Source organism: Dermacentor silvarum, chromosome 3 (genome assembly GCF_013339745.2).
Source record: "Dermacentor silvarum isolate Dsil-2018 chromosome 3, BIME_Dsil_1.4, whole genome shotgun sequence".
Classification (NCBI taxonomy): domain Eukaryota; kingdom Metazoa; phylum Arthropoda; class Arachnida; order Ixodida; family Ixodidae; genus Dermacentor; species Dermacentor silvarum.
Genome location: NC_051156.1, coordinates 106,879,997 through 106,903,621, shown reverse-complemented (window position 1 = coordinate 106,903,621; position 23,625 = coordinate 106,879,997). Strand labels below are relative to the sequence as shown.

General features: G+C 51.6%; 1 protein-coding gene across 1 annotated transcript in view; it reads left to right on the top strand.

Moving 5' to 3' along the window:
* Positions 1-6,839: 6,839 nt before the first annotated feature.
* LOC125944320 (uncharacterized) overlaps positions 6,840-23,625 on the top strand; it is a 56,315-nt gene continuing 39,529 nt past the window's right edge. Inside the window, exons 1-2 of the mRNA XM_049664690.1 lie at positions 6,840-6,940; positions 18,458-18,670. Of these exons, the coding sequence (XP_049520647.1) occupies positions 6,840-6,940; positions 18,458-18,670 (314 nt within the window). The remainder of the gene's footprint in view (positions 6,941-18,457; positions 18,671-23,625) is intronic.

Sequence of the window (23,625 nt, the reverse complement as noted above, 5' to 3'; positions counted from 1 at the left end):
AAAGTCTGCTTAAATGCTCTCTCGCCAAACTGTGGTCCCAACATCCTCCAATCGGAGCGTCGAGAGTCAACGTAGATTCCGCCTTGAGGGCGAGGGTGCGCATACTCCCCTGTCGCCTTCGTTTCCCGAACTCCTTCGGACAAGTGCCCTCGGGCACACATCATCATCATAAAAACTTAATTATATAGACTGGGGAGTTTGGAGCACGCACGCTCCAGGGCCCCCGCACGACCCCACGGCACTCAAGCGTTTATGTTAGTCCGGTCCATAACGCTGGCAGCCCGGTCAGTGGCAATGGTCTGCACGACCGGGTCTCCGGAGCGGAGCAGGGTCTCCCAGTCCTCCCAAGTCTTCAGGTGCTCTAGGCCCCGCGGGGGAGGATCCGCCGGGCAATGAGAAAGGAGATGGAGAGCAGAAGCGCGAGGTTCCGGACAGAGAGTACAGGCTGAAGTGAGGAAAAGTGGGTGATAGTGAGAAAGAATGAGAGGAGAGGGGAGAGTGTGTGTCTGTAATTGGCGCCAAAGGGTTGCTTGTCGATTGCTAAGGGATTCGTGCGGTGGAGGGTACAGCTGGCGCGCCGCCTTGGAGGCATGCGTCAGCTCGTTGAAAGTGTGCGCGCGCTCCTTCGTGAATCCCGGATCGGAGGCCGCAAAAGCCCGGTTTAAACAACCTCGGGCTAAGAGGTCTGCTGCCTCGTTTCCGGGATTCCCGCAGTGCGCGGGCACCCAAATCAGCTCCACATGACGGGCCGGGGGCGCGGCGGGCGAGTCCAGTATGCAAAAAGCAGGAACATGGACTCGGCCTCGTGCGAAATTTAGGATTGCAGTTTTGGAATCTGATAAAACATACCGGGCTTCTGTGTTGACGATGGCCAGGACAATGGCAGCTTCCTCTGCAGCTTCGGGAGAGGTGTCTGGGGGGAGTGTGTGTGTTCCGATGGGGGAGAGAGTGTTATCCACCACCGCAGCGACCGCTTCATCGCCCGTGCAGGCTGCGTCCACCCATACGGCGTCCGGCTCCGAGCCGTAATATCGGTGGAGGGCTGCAGCGCGAGCTCTGCGGCGCTTATGGTGGTGGTCGGGGTGCATGTTACGGGGAAGTGGCTTAATGAGAAGTTCGCGGTGTAAGGGTCTTGATATGGGGCGTAATGTCGGATCGTTGGCCGGTATGGTAAGGGAATGCAGGATGCACAGGCCAGTGTCGGTTTGTGTGAGACGAAGGTATTGTGTTCGGCGGTGTGCGTCTACAATTCCCCGATTGTGTTGTGGAGGCCAAGTTGTAAGAGTCGGTCGGTAGGTGTATTTATGGGAAGGTGGAGGGCGACTTTGTATGCTCTACGAATGAGAGCATCCATGGCGTCGGTTTCACGGCGAGAGAGCTGGAGGTAGGGGGTGGAGTAAAGCACACGGCTGAGCACAAAGGCGCGAACAAGGCGGCATAGGTCACGCTCCCTCATGCCCCTGTGGTGGCCCGAGACCCGGCGGATGAGGTGCGAGATCGCCCCCACCACTTGCTTGAGTCTGCGGAGTGTAGTAGTGTTCTTCCCGTCACTCTGGATAAGCATACCCAGTATCCGGAGAGTTTTCACCTTTGGTACCGGTCTGCCCTCCAGTTCGATGACGATGGGGGAGCAGGGTGAGTTGCGGTTCTTGGGACGGATGCAGAGCATCTCGGACTTCTCTGGGGAACAAGAAAGTCCTACGCTAACTGCATAGTTTTGGGTCAGATTGGCGGCTGCTTGGATAGTGTCCTGTATGGTGCCATCACTGCCATGGGTAGTCCATAGCGTGATGTTGTCAGCGTATAGAGTATGTTTCAGGTGAGGAACGGTTGCCAATTGTCGTGCTAGGGGGATCAGAGTGATATTAAATAAGAAAGGTGAGAGGACGGACCCTTGCGGGGTGCCGATGCTTTTTAGAGAGTATGTGGGGTAGGTGAGCGGGCCGAAGCGAAGCTCAGCCGTGCGTGCTGTGAGAAAGGCCTGAATGTAGGTGTACGTACGTGCACCCACATTCAGTGGGGAGAGTGCAGTCATGATCGCGTGATGTTAAACGCGATCAAAGGCTTTGGATAAATCCCAAGCCAAGACTGCCTTGGTGTGGCCTGGAATGAGCGGGTCGAAGATGTCATGGGTGATTTGCAACATGGCGTCTTGTGCGGACAAATGGGGACGAAATCCCACCATGTTGTGAGGGTATAAGTCATGGTCTGCCATGTGCTGTGTGAGTCTCGCTGATACCACGTGCTCGAAAAGCTTTCCGAGACACGAGGTTAGCGAGATTGGGCGAAGGTTTTGGAGTGTAAGTGGTTTGTTGGGCTTTGGGATGAAGATTACCTTCGCGTGGCGCCAGGACTGGGTGAGGGTGCCCTCCTTCCAGCACTGATTGAAATACTCCGCGATACGAGCGATCGATCGATCGTCCAGATTACGGAGCGCTGTGTTGGAGACGTGGTCGGCGCCGGGTGCAGATTTGGTGCGGAGAGTCAGGAGGGCTGCTCTGACCTCCGCCTCTGTTATGGCGGTATCGAGTTCGGGGTTCGCCTGTCCCTTATGTGAGGGGAGAGGAGTTGGTATGCCGGGTGAGGTGTATGTGTCGCGGAGTGTATCCAAGAGAGCATCGGGGTTGTCCATGTGTGCGTGTATGAGCCGGGTGACGTGGTGCTGGGTGGTGTTTTTTGTTTTCGACGGATCGATGAGGTGTCGGAGGAGCTGCCACGCCCGTTTTGCGGACAGTCTCCCGGCGATGCCGTCGCATACTTGTCCCCAATTGGAGCGGCAGAGCTCCTCCGAATGTAGTTGAATTTGGGATTGTAGATTGGCTAAGCGTTTTCTGAGTGTTCTGTTATGTTTACCCCTTTTCCACCTCTCTAGGAGACTGTGGTAGGCCTCCCAGAGGTGGGCGAGTCGGGAGTCTAGGGTGGGGACGTCTGTGGTGGTTTCAATCTGCTGCGTATGGTGTTGGATGTCAGTCTGGAGAGAGTCTACCCAGTCGTTGATGTCGGTGATTGGGTTGTCAGGAGTGGCAGTTCGCGTGGTGCGGAGAGCGTCCCAGTTAATTAGTTTGTGTGTCATGTAGGTGTGCCGGGGTGGCTTGAATGGGACCGTGACTTGTATCATGTAATGATCACTGCCCAGTGTGTGTTGTGTTCTCGTCCAAGTCACATCACGGAGGGAGCAGCTGAGCACCAGATCCGGACTAGTGTCCATGCTGACACTGTTGCCGATTCGCGTAGGAGTCTGAAAGTTGTTGTGGACGGAAAGTTGGAGGTTCTGCAGGAGCAGCCAGAGCCTGCGACCTCTGTGTGTGGTTATTTTGTATCCCCAGTCAGTGTGTTGACTGTTGAAATCTCCACCGATTAGTAGGGGGTGCTTCCCTACCAGGCGGTGCAGCTCTCGGAGGAGGGACTCCAACGTGGCCATCGGTTTGGATGGGGGGTGGTAGATATTGGCAATAAAGATGGATGGGAGTGTATGTGTGTGATGGATAATTTCGGTGATCATGCAGGGCGTCTCTGACGTGATGTAATGTGTCTTATGTGTTAGAGTACGGTGCACAAGTGTGGATTCCCTGGGTGTGTTTGTGGTGTCAGAGTGTGTGGAGTTGTAACCGGGGAGTGCGGCCTGAGTGGCAGTATCTTGGAGAAGAAGGACTTGGGGTGTTGGGGAAAGTGTAGGAAGTAGAAGCTGCAAGGGCGCGTGCTTACCCCGGAAGCCGCGGCAGTTCCAGGTTAGGATGTGTAGATAATTACTGTTGCCCCGTCCCGCCATATTGGAGCGTAGGCGGATGGATGAAAGGGGCGAGTCTGGTGTCTATTGGGATATGGGGTTCTATGGCGGTAGGCTGTGTTGTGGGGAGAAGAGGAGTAGAGAGCGGGGGGAGTTGTGTGAGGCGTGCTTCGAGAAGGCCGACCATCTTCTGGAGCATGGATTCCATGCAGCGCTCAATATGCGTTTCCAATTTCGTAGTGAGGTCATAGAGAAGGGCGTTGAAATTACTTTCGAGGTGAATCTCAAGATTTTTTAGTTTTTTGTCGAATTGGTCGGAGAGCTCTTTCAGTTTAGAGTCGACATCGGTCGGCCCGGAGGCAGGCGGTGAGGGAGTGATGCGTTGTTTTTTTGAGGGTGGTGATTGAGGGGGAGCGGTGTTGGTTTGTGTTAGAGTAGGAGGTGAAGTTGAGAGAGAAAGAGTAGGAGAGGCAAGTGAGCGCTGAGTGAGGGCTGTGAGGCGGCTTACCTCTTCCCGCAGGGCCCGGAGCTCCCCTTCGTTGTGGTCCGGAATTTTCTGGGTGGAGGCAGGCGGCGATTTCCTTACACGGTCGGCCCATGTGAGGTCCTGGCGGGGCTTGTTGCTGCGGTCACGGGAGGCGGAGCGCGCACTGCTTGCACTGCGCGATGACTTTCGAGGGGCTGGCGTCTGTTCCCGGGTTCTTGACTGGTGTCCGGTAGCTGGCTGGGTAGTGCGTGGTTGCGGGCGGGCGTACCGGTACTTGCATTGTATGTTCCCAGTATGATGCCCGTCCCCACAGACGATGCACTTGGGTGGGCAGGTTGGGGGCTCGGTCGGCGTGTGCGTTTCACCGCAATTGTGGCAACATCCGCTGGCTGGTGCGGGACAGACATCCTGGCGGTGTCCGATGCGGCGGCAGTTGTAGCATGTCTCCATTTTGGGTCGATGGGGAAAACATGTGTGAACACCCGCCCAAAAGCGGATAGCTTTGGGCAGAGGTCCAGTGGCGAAAGTGATAATGATTGACCGCTTTTTTCCAAAGGACCGCGCGTCAATGATTTGGAGCTCAGGATTGAAGGGGACAAGTCCATTTATTATTTCCGCGTGTGACTCACCACTGTGGGCCATATGAATGTCGCCCCGCACGGCGTCATCGGGCGGAGCGAGGTAGGCGGTGGCATCATTTGAGGTAGTGCCGATGGTAATTGATGTGATTTGGGCATAAGTGCGAGCTCGAGCCTCCACTGGTGTGCTGATCGTGAAGGTGTTGTTGGCTGGGTGCAGCCGCACCTGGTCCTGGGCGAGCGCTTCCTGCAGGGGTATTTTAGTCGCTGCGCATATCGCTGTGAAAAGCCTGCGGGGGGTCTCCTTGGATACGTCGAAACCGCCGCGCGGTCTAACTACGACCTTGAGGTCTCCCCGCGGGAGTTGCGGGAGAGGCGCGCGTCGCAAACGCGTCAATGGCGTCGCATGTCGGGATTTCTCAGTTGGGCGGCCGTCGCCGTCGTTGGGTTCCGGTAACAGCCCTGCGGAGTGTTGGGGAGATTGACTGGCAGTCGCCGGGCGGTATCGGTTACGGAGACGCAGGATGGTCTTCCATTCTTCGTTTTGGACTTCGGCGGGGTCGATTTCGGTGCCAACTACTTGATAGTTCATGGCTGAGTGGGTTGCGGGGGGTCGCGGACGCTAGGCCAAAAGTATATAGGCCTAGCTCCGGCGAGCGCCAGAGAAACGGAAAAAAGGCCGAAAAATCCGACCCGGGTGGGCCAGCGATAGCCGGGTGGGTTCAAAATGTGCGGCTCACCTTCCCGGATGCGATGATGGCAATATCGAGAGCGTCAGGTCAAAATGTCCGGTTGCTGTGGACTTTGAAGAAGGAGCCCATATGCGGCGCGTCCGCTCGCATGCAACGACCCTGCTCACTCCCCCACAGAAAGGAGGAGACGCTCGTAGACAGGTGGCCTCGCGCCAGACTTGACGCGTCGGTTGTTCCCGGAATGGGCCAGCCATCGACGGGTTTGGAGAACGGCCTTGGCGGCCAGGTAGTCTGTCGAGCGGCCGTGGGAAAGCGTCGTCGTAGCGGACGTTTTCCAAGAGTCTCTTCTTCCTATTGTCGTGGTCGGCGCCCGGGCGACACGTATTCCTGGAGAGGTGTAGGCCTGGTGTCGCCGCTGATCTTTCCCGGCGGGACGTTTCTCAGCCTCCCGAAGCGATTCGTCACAGGCGATCAGAATATCCTTCAAGCACGCTGCCCCGCAGGTCGCCGAACGTAACAGCCTGCACCTGCGCACGCTGCTCCCCCAAACTTCTGATTAACACACCTCCCCGTCTGGCCCTCGTAGCACTTTCCACACCACAATGATGTTTTACAAATAACCCACGTCTTACATGGAATGAAGCGTGTGGAGTGGCTTTTCGCAGAGGCATAAATCACTTTTGTTTTGTCACTCATTGATGGCTCGGAACATACGTGCTAGCTTGTCCGGTGCTGAAAACAACACAGGGACCCCGCACTTGCTGGCCATTTCTTAAGGGCTTTGGCGGGATCAGGCCACCTTGCTAACCACTGCAGAAGATGCCATTGCACGCCCTTATTTGACAACACACATGTTCTTGGGAAATACAAATTGAAAAAAAAAAGTGGACTAATACATGAAGCGTTTTGTATATCAAATGAGACTGACAAGTGTGTGAGTATTCCTTATGTAGCTTTGGTAACAAAAAAAAACAGACTATCCTGACTATCCCGTTTCGTGTTTTGCCGAATCGATAGTGGCATTAGTGAAGTTGCCTTAAGTTTCTGACCCTCCTTTGTAGGCATGCGCTACGATGCAGCCTTTTCTGTAACCACGTGACTTGCTGTCATTCTTTCCAAAGTTATTATAGTTTAAAACAAGTGCTCTACCTTTTCTGTCGTCCATTTGTCTCTGAAGCTCTTTTCATTTTTCTTGCGTGCTGGAACATGTATTTGTTTACGCGCATCAGATGTGTTAAAATAAATGATTCAATTCGTGCTTGCTTCTACGTGGGTGTACGGCCTAGATAGGGAGCTTCTTTCTTCCAATTGGAATTTGTGCTTTCGGACGGAATCCAGAGCATTTCCGGCCAATCATGAGCATCGCGACGAGCTCGGCCGGCAAGAGCCTGTACTCCGGGCCGCCGACCATGGCTCCACCGGGCAAGCTGTACGACCAAGAGGTCGGAGGCAACGGGTGAGTGTTTTAGTCTCAGAATCTGTTTCTCTTGACTATGATAATGGCTTCTCGGTAGGCGCAGCCCCAGTAGGTAGCCATGTAGGTAGCCATGTAGGTAGCCATGTAGGTAGCCATGTAGGTAGCCATGTAGGTAGCCTATACACGAGCCGCACACGAGCCACACGTATGCAGACAACATGGAACATAGCAATGCCGATTATAGAGGACAAAAGGTGCACTAGTGCCAATACGCACAAAGACGAGATGAGTTCGTTAACCACACTATATCTTTGCTGCCGAATTTCAGAAAAAACGCTGTAGAAACATTGCCGTTAACTTAGCGGTTTCCTCAAGGCGAGCTCGCTATAGCAGTGGTGCTTGCACATGTAGTTGCGGGTGCAAGCACGCAATTAACTCGGTGGAATTGGACATCTGTATACTGCCTGCGCTGACGCTGACAGCAAAACCACCGTATCTTTGTACGCCATGTTTTAAGTTTTTCAGTGAAACTTATTTAATAATTAATTAATAAATTTATATTTCAAGATGCCGCAGTCCATCAGGGCTATCGCAACAATGGGGTGGTACAAAAATGCGATAGACACGATGAAAACACGAGCACATGCACCTAATGCACTAACTACAAGAAAAATTAAAGAAAACGCTGACTTACAACACGCGTACATATCATAAAAGTACTATAAACAAATGAAACATTATTCAGTGAACTTTATAAACTGTATAGGAAGGGATTTCGCTTCATCAGGCAAACAGATCCATATCGTTCAATTGTGGTTAGAAGGAAAAAACAAAAACTGTGCTTGAAAAGAAAGTTAAAGGGTGAAAATATTACGTTTGTGGCTATCTTCGGTTGGTAATATCCTTGCAGGGGGATAGATAGTTATTTGGGGAAGCATAACGATTTGAGTAAACTAAGTTGAACAAAAGCTTCAGGCTTTCTATTCGGTGTGGCAAGGAGAGTAAGGTGAAGCTAGGTGGGAGGAAGGCGAGAAGTTCCAGTCATAACGGTGACAATTAAAACAAAAAGCTTTTCTTTGAACTGATTCTACTTTACTAATGTATGGACTTTGTGTAACGATTACATATCGTGGAGCCACACTATAATATCGGTATTATGAGGATTTTGTAGTTTCCTCGAGGGAGCCGAGTTTTCGAACCGCAGGTATACCCTGCACCTCGGCTGTCGTGCTGGGTCGTGCAGCCGTCTAAGCAGCTGTTGGTCGCGGTATGAACTGCATTTAACTATGCGTATTTCGCCACCTTTCTTTCGGTAGTAGTTTTCTTGACGAAAGCATTAGTCGCAGGGTGTTTTTGTGCAATAAGGACAAAAGGTGCGGCGCTAAGCAGGCGAGGACGAAGCACAAACGACATACGGGTGATGAGAAGGGTGATTAGCTTCAGTGCAAATGTTTGTTCGTAGCCGCTTTTGAAAAATCAAAATGCTCTTGGAACTATTAGCTTAAACGCAAGCGAGTTGTAACAGTAAGTGTGTGCATAGAAGCTAGGTTGATTTTTTTTTCTAGCAAGCAAAAATGCAAAAGTAGCGATCGCGGCGCCGCTTTCACAGTGGTCTAAATGAGACGTTCTCGCTTTCATAGAAAGAACTTTTTTTTTTCGCGGGAGTATTGCGATGCAACATTTACTCCAGCCTGTTTATTTCATTCCCACGAGTTCTCGCGATGCACCTTCAGCCGAAATTGTCGGTGGTTTCGTTGACTTGCATGTAGCAAAATTTTCTGGGAAGCCCAAAAATCTGTTCTTTCAATCAGGTGCGCGCACCTGACTGAAGCACCAGGGGAGGGTATCCTTTAAGAGTCCACCTAGTGGACTATCCACTTCGGCTGTTGCCATTGGCTGCCGCTTCACGAGCGCGAAGGTGCCAGCCAGTCTCCTTCACGCTCGTGAAGCGGCAGCCTATGGCGACAGCCGAAGTGGACAGTCCACTAGGTGGACTCTTACAGAATACCCCCACCCCCCAGATTTTGACGTGGGAGTGTCTCCTATTGTTTTTTGAATTATGATAGAGGGTTTATGGGAAGGCGGAGACTTGAAACGGTTAACAGTGGGCGAACAAGGTAGGCCTTGGGCCACCGTTTCGGCTAGATGACGTCAAGACAATTAAGACCACTTGTTGGAACGTTGGCTCCAGGCTGAGGCTTCATTCCCAACGGCTATAGGGCTTAGAGAGGTGGGAGGAAAAGGCAGTAATGTTAACCAGCCATTCTCCAGTTTGCCACTATGCACGTGAGGAGGGGGAGAACGCACGCCTGGTAGATTATTTGCCGATTGCTTACGCAATTCGCATTTCTTTTGCGGATATGTGCCAATTTGAGCAACTGATGCATCAATCAGATGTGTCCGTCGAAGCTCCCAGCGTGTGTCCGTCTACTTCTCTCCTGGTGTTTGCGTCTTAAAGGCTGGGTTCCATCGTTTCTACAAGTATGTATACCAACAGGCCCGCAGCGGACTCCTCTGTCAATCAGCTGTATAGGCTCCCTTCAATGGTCAGGCGGCGCAGCGATCGGCTCAGCCGTCAGCGCCGCCGTGTCAGTTCTGCGAAACACCGAGGCGGCCACTTCTACGAAGGCATGCTTCTGCGGCGCTCATTTGAAACAAGTCGGGCGTTCCAAACTGTGGTTTTTAAGGCAATTGAAAACATTGAGGCCCATTTTCGACCACCGACACTCGAGAAAGGACGTCAACTTTACGACAACAACCATGTATTTCGTGTCAAAAAAGTAAACAGGACGGACATCGCAGCAAAGTTCTTGTCACGACAAATAAAGCACGTTTACGATGTCGAACTCAAAGTATGTTAACAAATAAATACTTTATTCCGCTTAAGTGGGCAAATACGGCCGTAGACGTTTTTCAACTTTCATTTGTAGCTTCAGTATACTTCGAGCGTGCCTTGCTTATCACATTTGTCGAGGTTTTGGCGAGTTGGATGGTAACTTGAATGATTCTTTATGGAGCTTTTTTCTCCGTTGACAAAGTGCCTCGAGCATATTCTGGTGTTGTGATTCGGGCTCCAGTGTGAGAGGTCATCACCGCTGAAACATAACAGAGAGCAATCAGCTGACACTAAGCAACGCCAAGACTGAACAAATGTGTGCTAGCGTGCGCGAGAGAAGTGCTATTTTGCGAATACTCGATGGGCGCTGCGGTGCGCTCCAGCTTTAGTTCTGTTGTTCTAAACGCGAGAAAACGTCGGCATGAATGAGCCCGGTTTCAGCAGTCGCGTCTTGATCCAGGCACAGAAAGGAGCTGCACGTTGGCTTATTAATGCACAACAAGAACTACAGTGCGTACAAAAGTTTAACGCGGAGCGCTTACGAAGCTAGATTTGACACATAACAACCACTGCGCATTTGTTTTGGAGCGAGACTAGCTAAACAATTATCGAAATCATGGAATTTACAACAGCGGGAATCAGATCACGCGTGTTTATGCAGTTATCGCCTTATTGTGCGTTATCATGGATGCTGCCTTGTGTTTTTTTTTCTTTTTTTCATTTTTAATTTTGCGTTTGCGTCATAGTTCAACAGAAATTCGCCAGAGCGACTCTTACTTGACGGCCCGAACCACAACGATCCACCTTCAGCCGCCGGGTTTCTCCCCACATTCTTGAAGGGAAGCGGCACAATTTGATGCCGACATTCCCTTCACGGTTGTGAAAATACCTAAAGCAGCAGTATATGCGCATGTTATTTTTGTTCACACTTCTCACGGAGGAGCTGCCGAGTGGTCGCGGTGAATCCATTAAAAAATCTGAAAAGGCAGCATTCAAGCGCGCCTGAGCGCAGTAGGGACCAAGGTGAAATAGCGGTGAGGGCCTACTCGCGGGTGCCCACCACCGCTGCTAGGTGGCGCGACATGTACAGCCAAACTGCATTGCAGGGTGCCTATAGGCGACTTCTCACATCCTCCGGAAGTAAGGGGTTTGTTTGCCGGCTGTTCGTATACTTCGTTTCATAGTTAGCGCGCAACGCCGTGGAAGCTATATACGCAAGAAGGTTGGTCACCAAAATTTATTACTCCGCATGTTGCATGTATGCTTAGCTGCGCGCCGACGTCTAATGCGCGGCATTTTGTGTGGTGGGAACAATTCGGACTTCAATTCCTACCAGACCAAAGATAGGACAGAACACTATACACACGTGCGAAATGAAGTGTGCGAACTGCGGCGGACCTCACGGGGCAAGCGATCCCGATTGTCCGAATAAAAAGCAGACTGCACGGCCAGACTGGGAAGCCGAAAAACGCAAGAACACACGTCTAGGACAGAGAACACCAACAATCGACATCCGAAAGCATGTCGCAATAGGCTACCACCGAAAAATGACACCAACTACCCAACTCTGAAGACACAAAATCGTTTCGACTGCATCATATAACCGACATCTGAGAACGTGCCCAGGCGCACCGAAAACTGCGGTAGCCTACCTGACCTCAGTAGGTGACGACCACACAGGGGCACTACACCGCCAACGAACAACGCCAAGAATAAGGCAAACAAGAAACTTCAACAACAAGGCGGTGCAGAAGGCAAATGAGCATGGGGGTATAGGCATGTTCAAGAGGTATGTCCACAAGCTCCCACCCCTCAGGGCCACACTGACGACACAAACGAAACTAAGAAACCTCATATATCCAATGAGTCACATGCTCGACAGGAATCAGGGTCGGGAAAGCCGCATACACGGACACAGCAAAACCCAACCCACGAAACAACCCCAGACAGCACACTCGCCTACATTATCAAAGAAATAGCAGGAATAAAAAAAAAGAACAAGTAGAGCCGAGAAACGATGTAAAACGTTACAGAATAGTAGCGGAAATTCAAGAACAACTCGTTGACATTACACAGCAACTCGCTGCCCTAAAAGCGTGGAACCATTTCAACGAACCTTTAGAAAACAACTTACCGTAACCGAGGAAGCGCACCCCTATAAAGAAGGTGACGCTAGCAGTTATGCTGGCTAATGACAGCAGACGTAACTCACGACACGAAATGGCAGTTACCATATGGTAATGTAATTGTAGAGGAATGCGCCATAAAAAGAAACTCTCCAATAGAATGCCTAACACACACTGCTCAATAAGCCGGACATTATAACTCTTCGGGAAACCAATGCGCGGATCCCCCTACCGGATTACACGGCCGGTCACAATCCAAGAGATGCCCACCTAACGCTTCTAAATGACATAGTGTCGCGATACAACGCGAACAGAAGACAGGGAGACGTTCTTCAGGAACAGCACAGGACGACCTGTTCAAACAAAAACAGAACAGACACACGTCTTCTTTCTCTAATAATCCCATTGACCCACTAGACGGAGTCCGCTAATGCCCCCATCGTCGTCGTCGTCTGCCTGTAGAGCACGCGTGTCATTTGTCCCTCCCTAAAAGAGCATCGCCCCGATGCTAGACCGGAAACGTCACTTGCGGAAGTGAGGGTCCCTCGCATAGTCATTCGCTCACATACGGCTTCATGCGCACAACATGCACAAGTTCAGGGGGGTGCGGGCGGCGCCGCGTACAGTTGGGACTATCAGGGACGACCTCGTGGGTGACATCACTGAGTCGCCGCAATACTCGATATGGGCCGAAGTATCGCCTTAACAGCTTCTCGGAGAGGCCTCGTTTCCGTATGGGTGTCCAAACCCACACTAGGTCGCCGACTTCATAGGTTATGGTTCTACGGTGAGCATCATAGCGGCCTGCGTCGTAGTCTTGCTGCTGGCAGATCCGCAAGCGCGCGAGCTGCCGAGCCTCTTCGGCGCGTTGGGTAAACACATCGGCGTCCGTGTCAGTGTCGTCAAATTGGTGTGGAAGCATAGCATCCAACATCGTTCGTACATCCCGGCCGTGAACAAGGCTGAACGGAGTCATGCGCGTCGTCTCTTGTTTCGCGGTGTTGTATGCAAACGTGATATAAGGGAGGATGTCATCCCAATTTTATGTTCGACATCCACGTACATTGAAAGCATGTCTTCAATTGTTTTGTTGAGGCGCTCCGTCAATCCGTTGGTTTGTGGATGGTAGGCAGTTGACTTCCGATGAGCCGTTCCACTTAGCAGCAAGACGTGATCTAAAAGCGCAGCTGTGAAAGCGGTGCCTCGGTCGGTTATTACGACGCGTGGTGCACCGTGTCGCAACACAACATTCTCGATGAAAAAGCGCGCCACCTCGGCTGCTGTGCCTCTCTGGATGGCCTTTGTTTCAGCGTAACGTGTCAGGTAGTCGGTTGCGACGAGAACAAAGCGATTTCCCGCGGTAGAAGTAGGAAGTGGACCCAAAATATCCATTCCGATTTGATAAAATGGTGTTCGTGGAACCTGAACAGGTTGTAGGAGGCCGGCTGGTTTCGTCGGGGGCGACTTGCGCCTCTGGCAGTCGAGACAAGTGCGAACGTGATGTTTCACGGCGGTGGTAAGTCTCGGCCAGTAGTAGCTTTGCCGCACTCTGCCCAATGTTCGCGTGTAGCCTAAGTGACCAGAAGTCACCTCGTTGTGACAGGCTTGAAGTACTTCCATACGAAGAGCTGCAGGAATGACGAGCAGATAGGGGGATCCGGTCGAAGAAAAGTTTCTTTTGTAAAGGACGTTGGCCCGTAAACAAAACGATGACAATCCTCTTGCGAAAACTCTAGGTGCTTTCGCAGACCTTCCCTCTAAGTAGTTGATGAGTGCAAGCAACTCAGGGTCGTCCCGTTGTTGCTGAGCGACGGCGGAGGTGTCCAGAACACAAAGAAATGCTGTTTCATCTTCTTCGAGTGAACAAGCCGACTCTATCGGTGATCGAGACAGGCAGTCAGCATCCGTATGTCGCTTCCCCGACTTGTACGTGACTGTCATGTCAAATTCCTGCAGCCTGAGGCTCCAACGCGCCAATCGTCCAGAAGGATCTTTAAGGTTCGTCAACCAACACAGTGAATGGTGGTCGCTGACAACTTTGAATGGGCGGCCATACAAATATGGGCGAAATTTCATAACCGCCCATACCACGGCGAGGCATTCCTTCTCAGTTGTGGAATAATTTGCCTCTGTGCGTGAGAGCGTTCTGCTTGCGTAGGCAATCACTCTTTCCGTGTCCTCCTGCCGTTGCACAAGAACAGCTCCCAAGCCAACATTGCTGGCATCAGTGTGGAGCAATGTAGGAGCGGTCTCATCAAAGTGGGCCAGTACTGGAGGTGTCTGGAGACGTTGCCGCAAGACGTTAAATGCACTTTGCTCTTCGTCGCCCCATACAAAAGCAACGTCGTCTCTCGTGAGGCGAGTTAACGGCGACGCAATGTGAGCAAAATCTGAAATAAAGCGCCGGTAATAGGCGCAGAGACCGAGGAAGCGCCTGACAGCCTTTTATCGGATGGTACGGGAAACTGGGCGACGGCGGCAAGTTTTTCGGGATCTGGGCGGACACCGGCGTGACTGACGACGTGGCCAAGAAACTGTAGTTCCGCAAAGCCAAAGTGGCACTTCTCCGGCTTCAGGGTGAGGCCGGCGGATCGTATGGACTGCAAAACCGCTTCAAGCCGTGCGAGATGTTCGTCGAACGTTGCGGAGAACACGATGACGTCGGCGAGGTACACTAAGCAGGTTTTCCACTTCAGACCCGAAAGCACAGTATCCATGAGGCGTTGGAACGTAGCAGGGGCAGAGCACAAGCCGAAAGGCAAAACCTTAAATTCGTATAGGCCATCTGGCGTCACAAAAGCAGTTTTTTCACGGTCCCTCGGGTCTACCTCAATTTGCCAATATCCGCTCTTTAAGTCCATGGAAGAGAAGTAACGTGCGTGTCGAAGCCTGTCGAGGGAATCGTCGATACGGGGAAGTGGGTACACGTCTTTCTTCGTCACCTGATTTAGTTTTCGGTAGTCCACACAGAAACGCAAGCTGCCGTCTTTTTTCTTGACTAGAACTACAGGGGATGCCCAGGGACTCGTTGATGGTTGGATCACGTCGTCTTCAAGCATTTTCGTCACCTGTTGTTGTATGGCTTCACGTTCTCTGGGAGCCACACGATAAGGATTTTGGTGAATTGGTCTTGCCGTATCCTCTGTAATTATTCGGTGCTTTGTTAGAGGCGTCCGACCGACTCTTGACGTCGACGCAAAGCAGTCGTTGAACTTGGCTAGTAGCGTACGAAGCCGTTCGCGTTCGTGCTGTGGCAAAACAGTGCTGACGTCAAGTGCAGGAGCTGGGTCTGGTGTAGGCGCTTCTTCGAGTAGTGAACAGCAGCCGCGAACATCCGCAACACCGTCAAAATAAGCCACAGCCGTGCCTTTTGGAAGGTGCCGTCGCTCTGTGCTAAAGTTTGTTAGCAATAAATTCGTGCGCCCGTCGGTGACATTTACAATTCCTCGTGCGACAGAGATACCGTGAGTAAACAACAAAATGGTTATTTGGTCGGCAACTCCTTCGCAATGAAACGGTACGTCACATGCCACAGAAACAAGGATACATGATCGAGGTGGGATTACGACGTCGTCTTCTGTTAGACGAAAGGAGTTGTGTTGCGGCGAAACTCCCACTGGTATCGGAAAATAAGTGGAAGAGACACAAAGCCAGTCCATACTTGGGGCTGAACAGCTAACGAAGTGGAGGTAAAAAACACCGGTTAAACGTTAGGTAGTGATCACAGCATCATAGGGATAGTCATTTCCACGCCATAGATTCACTCGATCCAACGAGTGGATGGCTCGGCAGTGCTACCTAAAGTGGACGAGCTGAAAGAACTCCACATAGAGGCACAGTTTAGCCACCCGAAGCTATCCAATCAGGGGCGGGAATTCTTGCGTGATCTCGGCTGTACGATACCCCACAACGCCCAGGCACAGAACAACAATGTCCCCCGTGGGACATGCTAGACCGTGTTACCGTCGACCCAATACCTCGAAACATGGGGGCACACACACAACCGGAAAGACGGCAAAATCTACCGCAACACCTCAGGTATGACACCGAGCACGGGATCCTATACAAGGACGCCTCTACCACTAATCAAGGCACCGGGGTGGCAACCGACTGTACACCTATATCACAGAGCCTGCACCGCAACATTGCATCACAACATCAAGCGTAACGCATACAGTTATCGTGGAGGCTGCCACCATGCCAAAACCAGACGAACGAAATCTGCTGATTCGAACAGATAACCAGACTACATGCAGGGCATGCTCGCAGCCAGAAACATTCCCGTGACACTACACTCGGCATTAATAACGCACCTCAACGCACGCCCTGACATAGAGCACCGATTCAGTGGATCCCGAGTCACACGGGGCTCAGAGGGAACGAAGTACGTGGCACACCCCGCACTCATCTCCCGGGCCCTCCCCTGTAGTGGCCGAACCCACTGAATCTTAACGAGCAATACGCCCTCGCGAGGGCGGAAAGACGCAAAAAGCTTGATGAATTACGCCGGCCACGGCGGCCGCATATCGATGGGGGCGAAATGCGAAAACACCCGTGTACTTAGATTTAGGTGCACGTTAAAGAACCCCAGGTGGTCCAAATTTCCGGAGTCCCCCACTACGGCGTGCCTCATAATCAGAACTGGTTTTGGCACGTATAACCCCGTAATTTAATTTTTTTTGATGAATTACGCAACTGCATGAAGTATCCGCAAGCAGACACGCATATGAAGCGAAGGGAGGCGGTAATATGGAGGCAGGCGCAGACGCACTCTCTCTCTTGTCCCCACACTTCCAACACTGTACATACAGGCTTTGCCTGGCAAATCTGCTTGTATGGCATGTGGCAGCACACCGAATAATGCTTATACTTTCTGTGAGATTTCCCGGGGAGCCGTCCCGTTATGCAGGCGAGCCTTGCCAAACTCGCACCCACCCGTATACCTTCGGCACTTGAGGAGTGGCCGACGGACTCGTCCCCCGACAGCGTGCAAGCCATGATCGAGCTGATCCCAAAGCTCGGCTTGGCAGACAAAAAGTGGGCGAACCCCGACCGGCGTTCTTGAATGAAGTTTATTCTCTTTCCCCTTCGCGCGCGCGGACATGCACATTAGGCTGTCGCGGCGAGCTGGAATTAAAAACCCGAAAAGGAAATACAATGAAAAGCAAATTGATCTAAAGCAACGTGTTAGCAGCCGTACAAATGCAGTTTGTTTCTTTTTAAGAATTTTTTTCCTTAAAACTGAATCTGAATAAAGAACCGTTTCACTAATTTCTGGCATGAACACCGAACTAGTTGTTGATGCGAACGCAGTCACTGCAGAAAGTCTCTCTAGCCTCCCCAGCGTTGCACGCGATGTAAGAAACAGAGTATGGTGCTGTTTCATCACCGACTGCGCTCGCGCGTTCTCACTGACGCCTAGGTCTTTCGGCCGCTTCGGGCTTTCCATGCTGGCTGCGCTGGTGGCTGTTCAAACGGGAAGTTTATTACACCCCATTGCATATTTACGATTTACATACTCTGGTTTCCGACGTTTTATCAACAGTTATGCAATCACATACATCATTATTCAATCATGTAACATTTGTCGCATCTTCGAATGGAATGTGATGATGTCCACGAAGTCAATTTCGATCCACCGCCGCAGCCCTACAAGACCCCTAGCTGACCTCGAACTTGGAGCGGGTAAAACTAAAATCCCTATATAAGAAAAGTACCGCCATCTACTCATTCCTCCGCCGCCTCCTCTCCTAAAGCGCTTGCTTTTTTCTTTACTTTTTGCTTGCGAAAGCCAAGTCGACGGTGGCGCACCTAGAAAGTCCACGTTGAAGCTTTCAGGCCGGGCGCGCGCCGCCGCCGCCGCCGGCGACTGCGGCTGCGCAGAGGACTTTCAACATGGCTCTGAGGCGGAAAAAAAGAAAATATAAAGAAGTGAAAAGCGCGCGCTATCGTCGTCCAATCGGAGATACAGGAGAGAGAGAGAAGCGGCGTTTATCAAAGGATGGCGGTACTTTTCTTATATAGGGACTTTAGGTAAAACGGGCGACATGAGTAGCAAAAATTTCAGATTACCGGCAAAAAAAAAAAAAAAAAGAAAAGAAAAATCGCGCGTTAAAGCATCAGTTTTTACGAGTGAGAAATGCACAAGGTAACTTTTATTTTACAGTTATGGTTAATTACGTTTTAATGCAAGAATTCGGGACACTAGCGCAGGTAGCCTTTGAATTGCCTAACACCGAGCGCGCGTGTCTTTACGTAACGCCGCACGCGAACGGCTGCGAAACTAGGGAGGCCACATGCAAGCGCGCTTGCATGTAGGCTCCCTACTGCGAAACAGCTTCGATGTAAAAGAAGTGTTGAATAGGCTCATAGCTTAGTTAATTTTCGATCCCGGCGCAGCGTGCCAACAGTCCGCCATTCTCTCGCCGCATAATGGAGAGCGAAAGACAGCGGCGGCACACTCTTTTGGCTCCGCTTTCCTCGTCTCCGGATGAAACGCGTGGCCTCAGAGCTTCCACCGGCGCTGTGCGCCAGTACGATCTTGGAGGCCACGTCAAACGTGATGGGCCTGAAACGTGACGTTCCCTTGCGCAGGGAACAGCAGCTGAGGCAGCGGCGCACCAGCGGTGCTGCTAGCCCCAGCGACCTCGGCGGTGCCGCTAGCCCCCTCGAGTTATCCGGTGTGGCCAGCCCAGCTTCCGGTAGCCCCGCGGACCCAGGAGTTAGTGCTAGCCCGGCGCCCCTTCGCGGTATCCCCATCACCTCGCCAGCGCATGAACAGCAGGAAGAGAAAGTCGTGGTGGCGCTGTGAGTATAGACCTACACTATGTTTGTAAACAGCGGTAGGCGCCGTCGATATATTTTAGGCCTTATAGCGACGTCGCGTAGGCTCCGCCCACGTTCGCCGCCACCGCTTGCACGCGCGGTTGGCACAGCTAAAACCACGATTTCATTACGAAGCACACAGTAATGGGGGCGCCGGATTAAGTTTGACTACGTAAGGTTCTTTAACGTGCACCCAGGGCACGTTCTTGCATTTCGCCCCCATCGGGATACGGCCGAACGAGACGCTAGGCCTAGCTCGTTGACCGCCGCAGTGACGGCCGACAGCGCTTGCGACCTGGCCTGCTGCTCATCATTGTGCGCTTATTTTTGACAACACGATTACGTGGGCTTAAATGAATCGGTTTTGTCGGTGTCGTTGGTGCGAATAACAAACGAAACGTAGTACTTGCAAGCCAGCCGAGCCGCCTCGCTGAGACGGCCGGTGCTTCGGTTTCCGTCTGCGAGACGAAATGCCGTCGGGTCGTGCTCCGGATGGCGCCAGTGGTTTAGTACTGGGCGCTGCTTTACGAAGCACGCGCAAATTCGAGATAGCTTTTCTATTAAGAACTATTTTATGTTAAAAACAAGCTGTAGCCGATTTCTACGTCGCCGTTAAGAAGCGATCGCCTCGATGATGGGACCGGCAAGGTACCGGCCCTACGGCGACGTCGCCTGTGTAGGACCGCGCAATGTGAGCTAGCTGTTGTACGCGGCCGTCCGATCGCTCCGACTCTACGTTTTTGTTTCGCGCTCGAAATTTAACTGACACGTTTAGGCGCGTTTATGACTTCCACACTGCAATAAACGCAGTTGTGACCCTGCTGCCTGCGTATGTGAACGTGTGACAGGATATTTACACTGCTGGTGCTCAATTCTTTGAGATGAAAACAAATTCGAATGTGACGTGTTTTGTGGGGCATCTGCTCGCTCGACCTACATTCAATGCTAATCCTAATCTAGCTTTCCCACAGTGCGGCAAGCAATTATAATGGCACGCTAATAACGATCCTAAGATCGTATGCGATCCTAAGATCGTATACGATCCTAAGATCGTATACGATCCTAAGATCGGCTAATGCATGCCAATCAAAATGAAAGAGAAGCTTAACGGTTACGAAATGTATTGCGCATAATGGATGATCTGGTATCATAATCCGGATGACTTTCGCTTTTACCGCGGCGGCCCATTGCTTGCGACGGTTTTCATCAACAGGAAACCTATGAAAACTTTAATCTCTTGCGTATTTCGACGCAACTCAGCTCATCCGCATACTGCGTTTCTTTCATTGTAAAATCATAGAATAAAGACCTCACAGATGGAACCGCACAACCACCCGCGAAACCCAGCGGCTGCTGTGGTATACGGCGCGACACGGGCGGCGGCTCGGCGGCGGAGTGCCTACCAAGCGAAACTAAATTCCGACGACAGCGCCACCGCATTTTCGTGACGTAGCGCCGTGGTGTAGGTCTATACATCGCCAGGGCGCTCCTTTTGTCGCGGTTGAATATGGTGGCGTGCCGCTGCCCGCAAATCCACCTAGGCCCTCGAAGGGGTTCAGTGGCCGTGCTCGCCGGTGCTGCCTTGTGTTCCATCTGACCAACTCAGCCCCATGGAATGCAGCAAGAGACTGTGAATAGTCAATCCGGAACCAGCCACCCGTCTCAGAAAGAGGGGATATAGCTGGCCCAAATGCTCCTGCGGCTCACTGAACAGCTCGGAGGCCATGTTTTGGTATACCTGCGTCATAATGGGTGTTCTTGTTTTGTTGGATTATGGCGGATATATTTATTAAGAAATGTATGAGCGTATAGAACGTGGCGTTATTGTAGAGAAGTTACTAGGCGAGACGGATACACACTAATAACGTGAGTTTCAGCGCACTAATTACCAAAAAATATTGAAGTTTTTTATTAGAGCCCTGAGTGCAGATGTTTAATTGGCAAATTTAGAGACAGTGAATATTTAATGCACCCCCATAAAAAAAACTTGAAAAGTACACCTAGGTTGACATATTCATCCACAAATTTCAACGCTAAATCTCGGCAATATCAAAACCGAGCTCGCATCGCTGCCACGTCAGGCGGAAGCGTGACGAAGTTTGAATGATGTCATGTCGCGACAAATACTGACGCGGCGCGGCACTGCACATGCTTAATTGCCACGCAAAACGTACGTGCCGCATTAGTATCTGCCGCGACTCGCCGGCGACGTTCACTTTCAAACTTCGCCGCGCTCTTCATCACTGGCGTTTCCGTCTGATTAGAGTGACTATATATATATTATATATATATATATATATATATATATTAGTGTGGGTGTTTATTACGCACGTCTTCTTCATCTGTATATTATCATCATCATCCTACGTTGCTCGATCCTCATCGATACGATACGTTCTGTTGACGTATGAAGTTTTCTCTCCAAAAACTGCATCGCTTAGTTTTCCGGACGAACGTTAGACTTGAGTGAGGCGGGCCGTAGTGGGTGACGTGGAGCGGCGGAACGGCGAAGGGTAAGTTCTGCGGTCTTCAGTCGATGTAGAGCGGAGCGGAGGTGAAGAGAAACGCCGGCTTTGGGAAGAGGCTCCACTGGAAAAGTTGCGTTCAGATGTCGTATCCGCGCGCTCGTCCTGCTGGCGCTTGCGGCAGAAACATGAAATATGCCGCGATAGCCGCAGTAATAGCACATGGACGTGACGGACGCCATGGCGGGTAGTACAGGGTGCAGAGTGCTCCGGGAGTCAATGCAGCCAAATGAGCCGATGAAAGGGTCGGGTGGCATTGATGAGATGTTCACTGGAGGCGCGGCAGCAACCGACGCTACGTTGGTAGGGGACGAGAGACGGAGGGTTGCACGCGCGCAGAGCAGGTCAAGGACGCCAGTTTCATCCCTGATGATGTCAGGAAGGCCGCACTAGAAGGCGGACGGGGGCACACCGACGGTGACAAGCCCATTGACTGTAATTCTTCGCGTATCATAGCTCGTATCATGACACTCAGATGTGGGTCCGCCGTAGAATAGTCGCCAACGTCCGGCTGAAGGCGAACAGACTCAAGTTCGTCCAGGCGCTGACACGTGGGTGACGATGTCAGCGATTGTAGCGGGGTTCTTGATGGCAATTAAGGGCATTGAAGGCGACTGATCAATGCCTTTCAGAATGTGCGCACTTTGTCGGACTCTGACATAGATGAACTCCACACGGCGGCAAAGCGCAAGACCATCCTCGATTACTATGTAAGACTCGCCTGGCTGCTGTTGGCGAGTATCGAGGGTTTTCTTTGCGATGGTAGAACGAACAGCCGTGTACAAATACTTGGCGGAGCTGCTGCTTGAAGGCAGCCCAGTCAGTAAAGTCTATCTCGTGGTTGAAGAACCATGTCTTCGCCACACCCGTCAGGTAGAAGGCGACGTGGCGGGCTTGTGGGGTCGTCCCAATGATTGGCGGAACTTACTCGCTCGTAGTCATCCAGCCAGTCTCCTCATCTTACCCACGAAGACCAGCGAAGAGATGGGGGTCACGCTGGTGGCTGCTTAGCATGTGAGGGGTGGTGGTGGTGTCAAAACGGTAGCGGTAGAAGTGGAGGGTGATGCGTCCTGAGACATGTTAGCGGACAGTGGGCGCAAGCGGCGGCCTGAACGTAGCTCCAGGGGTTGACTTGAGCGGGCAGGGACTGAGATCGAAGAGCTATCCCTACTTATGACGTCTCTGTTGGCACGTTTATTTGGCCCACACCCGATGATGATGATCACACATAACTGAAGATAAAGGTCGAGCAACGTAGGACGATGATGATAATATACAGATGAGAAGACGTGCGTAATAAGCGCCCACACTATATAATATATTATATTATATTATATATATAATATATATATACGTACGGGAGCATATACAGTAACTATACGTCTGACATGATAGTGGCTCCGCCTTTCCCGTTCTGCCGGCGCGCTCGGTTTTGATATTGTCTGGATTGAGCAATGCAATTCGATGATGAATATCTTGAATTAGGTGCGATTTTCACGAATAAAAATAAGGGGGTGTATTAAAATTTGGCTGCTTCCAAATATCCCACTTAAGCATCTGCCACCAAAAGCATTCTAAAAAAAAAGCTAGTTAACAAAATCTTGTTAATTATTCTTCTGAAGCTCACGTTATGAGGGACAAAGTGTGTCAGCCTAGATTAAGAACTCCTCTGCAGAAACGCCACGTTCGCTACCCTCGCAGATTTTTAAATATATGCACAGTGTAAAAAAAAAATGTCACAGTTTCGCCCTAAGGGCGAAGCAATGAATGCGATAGCAACACAGCAATGTCAGTAAGGTGAGCGGCTTTGGTAGCAATATGAATTGTAGTAAACATGAGCTGATTAAATAAGCAGGTGTGCTGCGCCGTAAGTAGACCGACATGTAGAGAGACTCGATGACCACGAGAAGGCGCTTGCGAAACGGTGGGTTGCTGAGAAGCGCTTCCCGTGGGCAGCGCGTGCGAAGGGACACACCTGTAGCGCTGCACTGCTGATCCGGGCAGTATTGCATGTGTAGCGTGCGTTGGAAAATGTGGCCCGACTATTGCTAACTGAACGAAGAAGCGTGGTGTGAGCGCGCACAAACAAACATGAATAGATCACACTGAATGACTGCAGACAACGACTGTCAAAACGCTGGCAGCAAGCGCATACGCCGCAGCAGCGAAGGTACGTGCGGTCTATCGCGTCAACGGAAACTGAGCGGCGAATGCACGGCGTATAAAGGTCAGAGCCCTGTGGAGATAAGAGACGGTGCGGGCGAGCGACGAGCGCGGTTGTTGGCAGAGTAGAAGTGTGCCCCCCCGCCCCACCCTTGCTCCCTCCGGCGCTGGCTTTCCGCTTCCTTGCTTGCGCGTGGGAGATTGAGTGCGTTCGCTCTCCTTGATAGCGCGCGGCCCCGCACGCTTCCG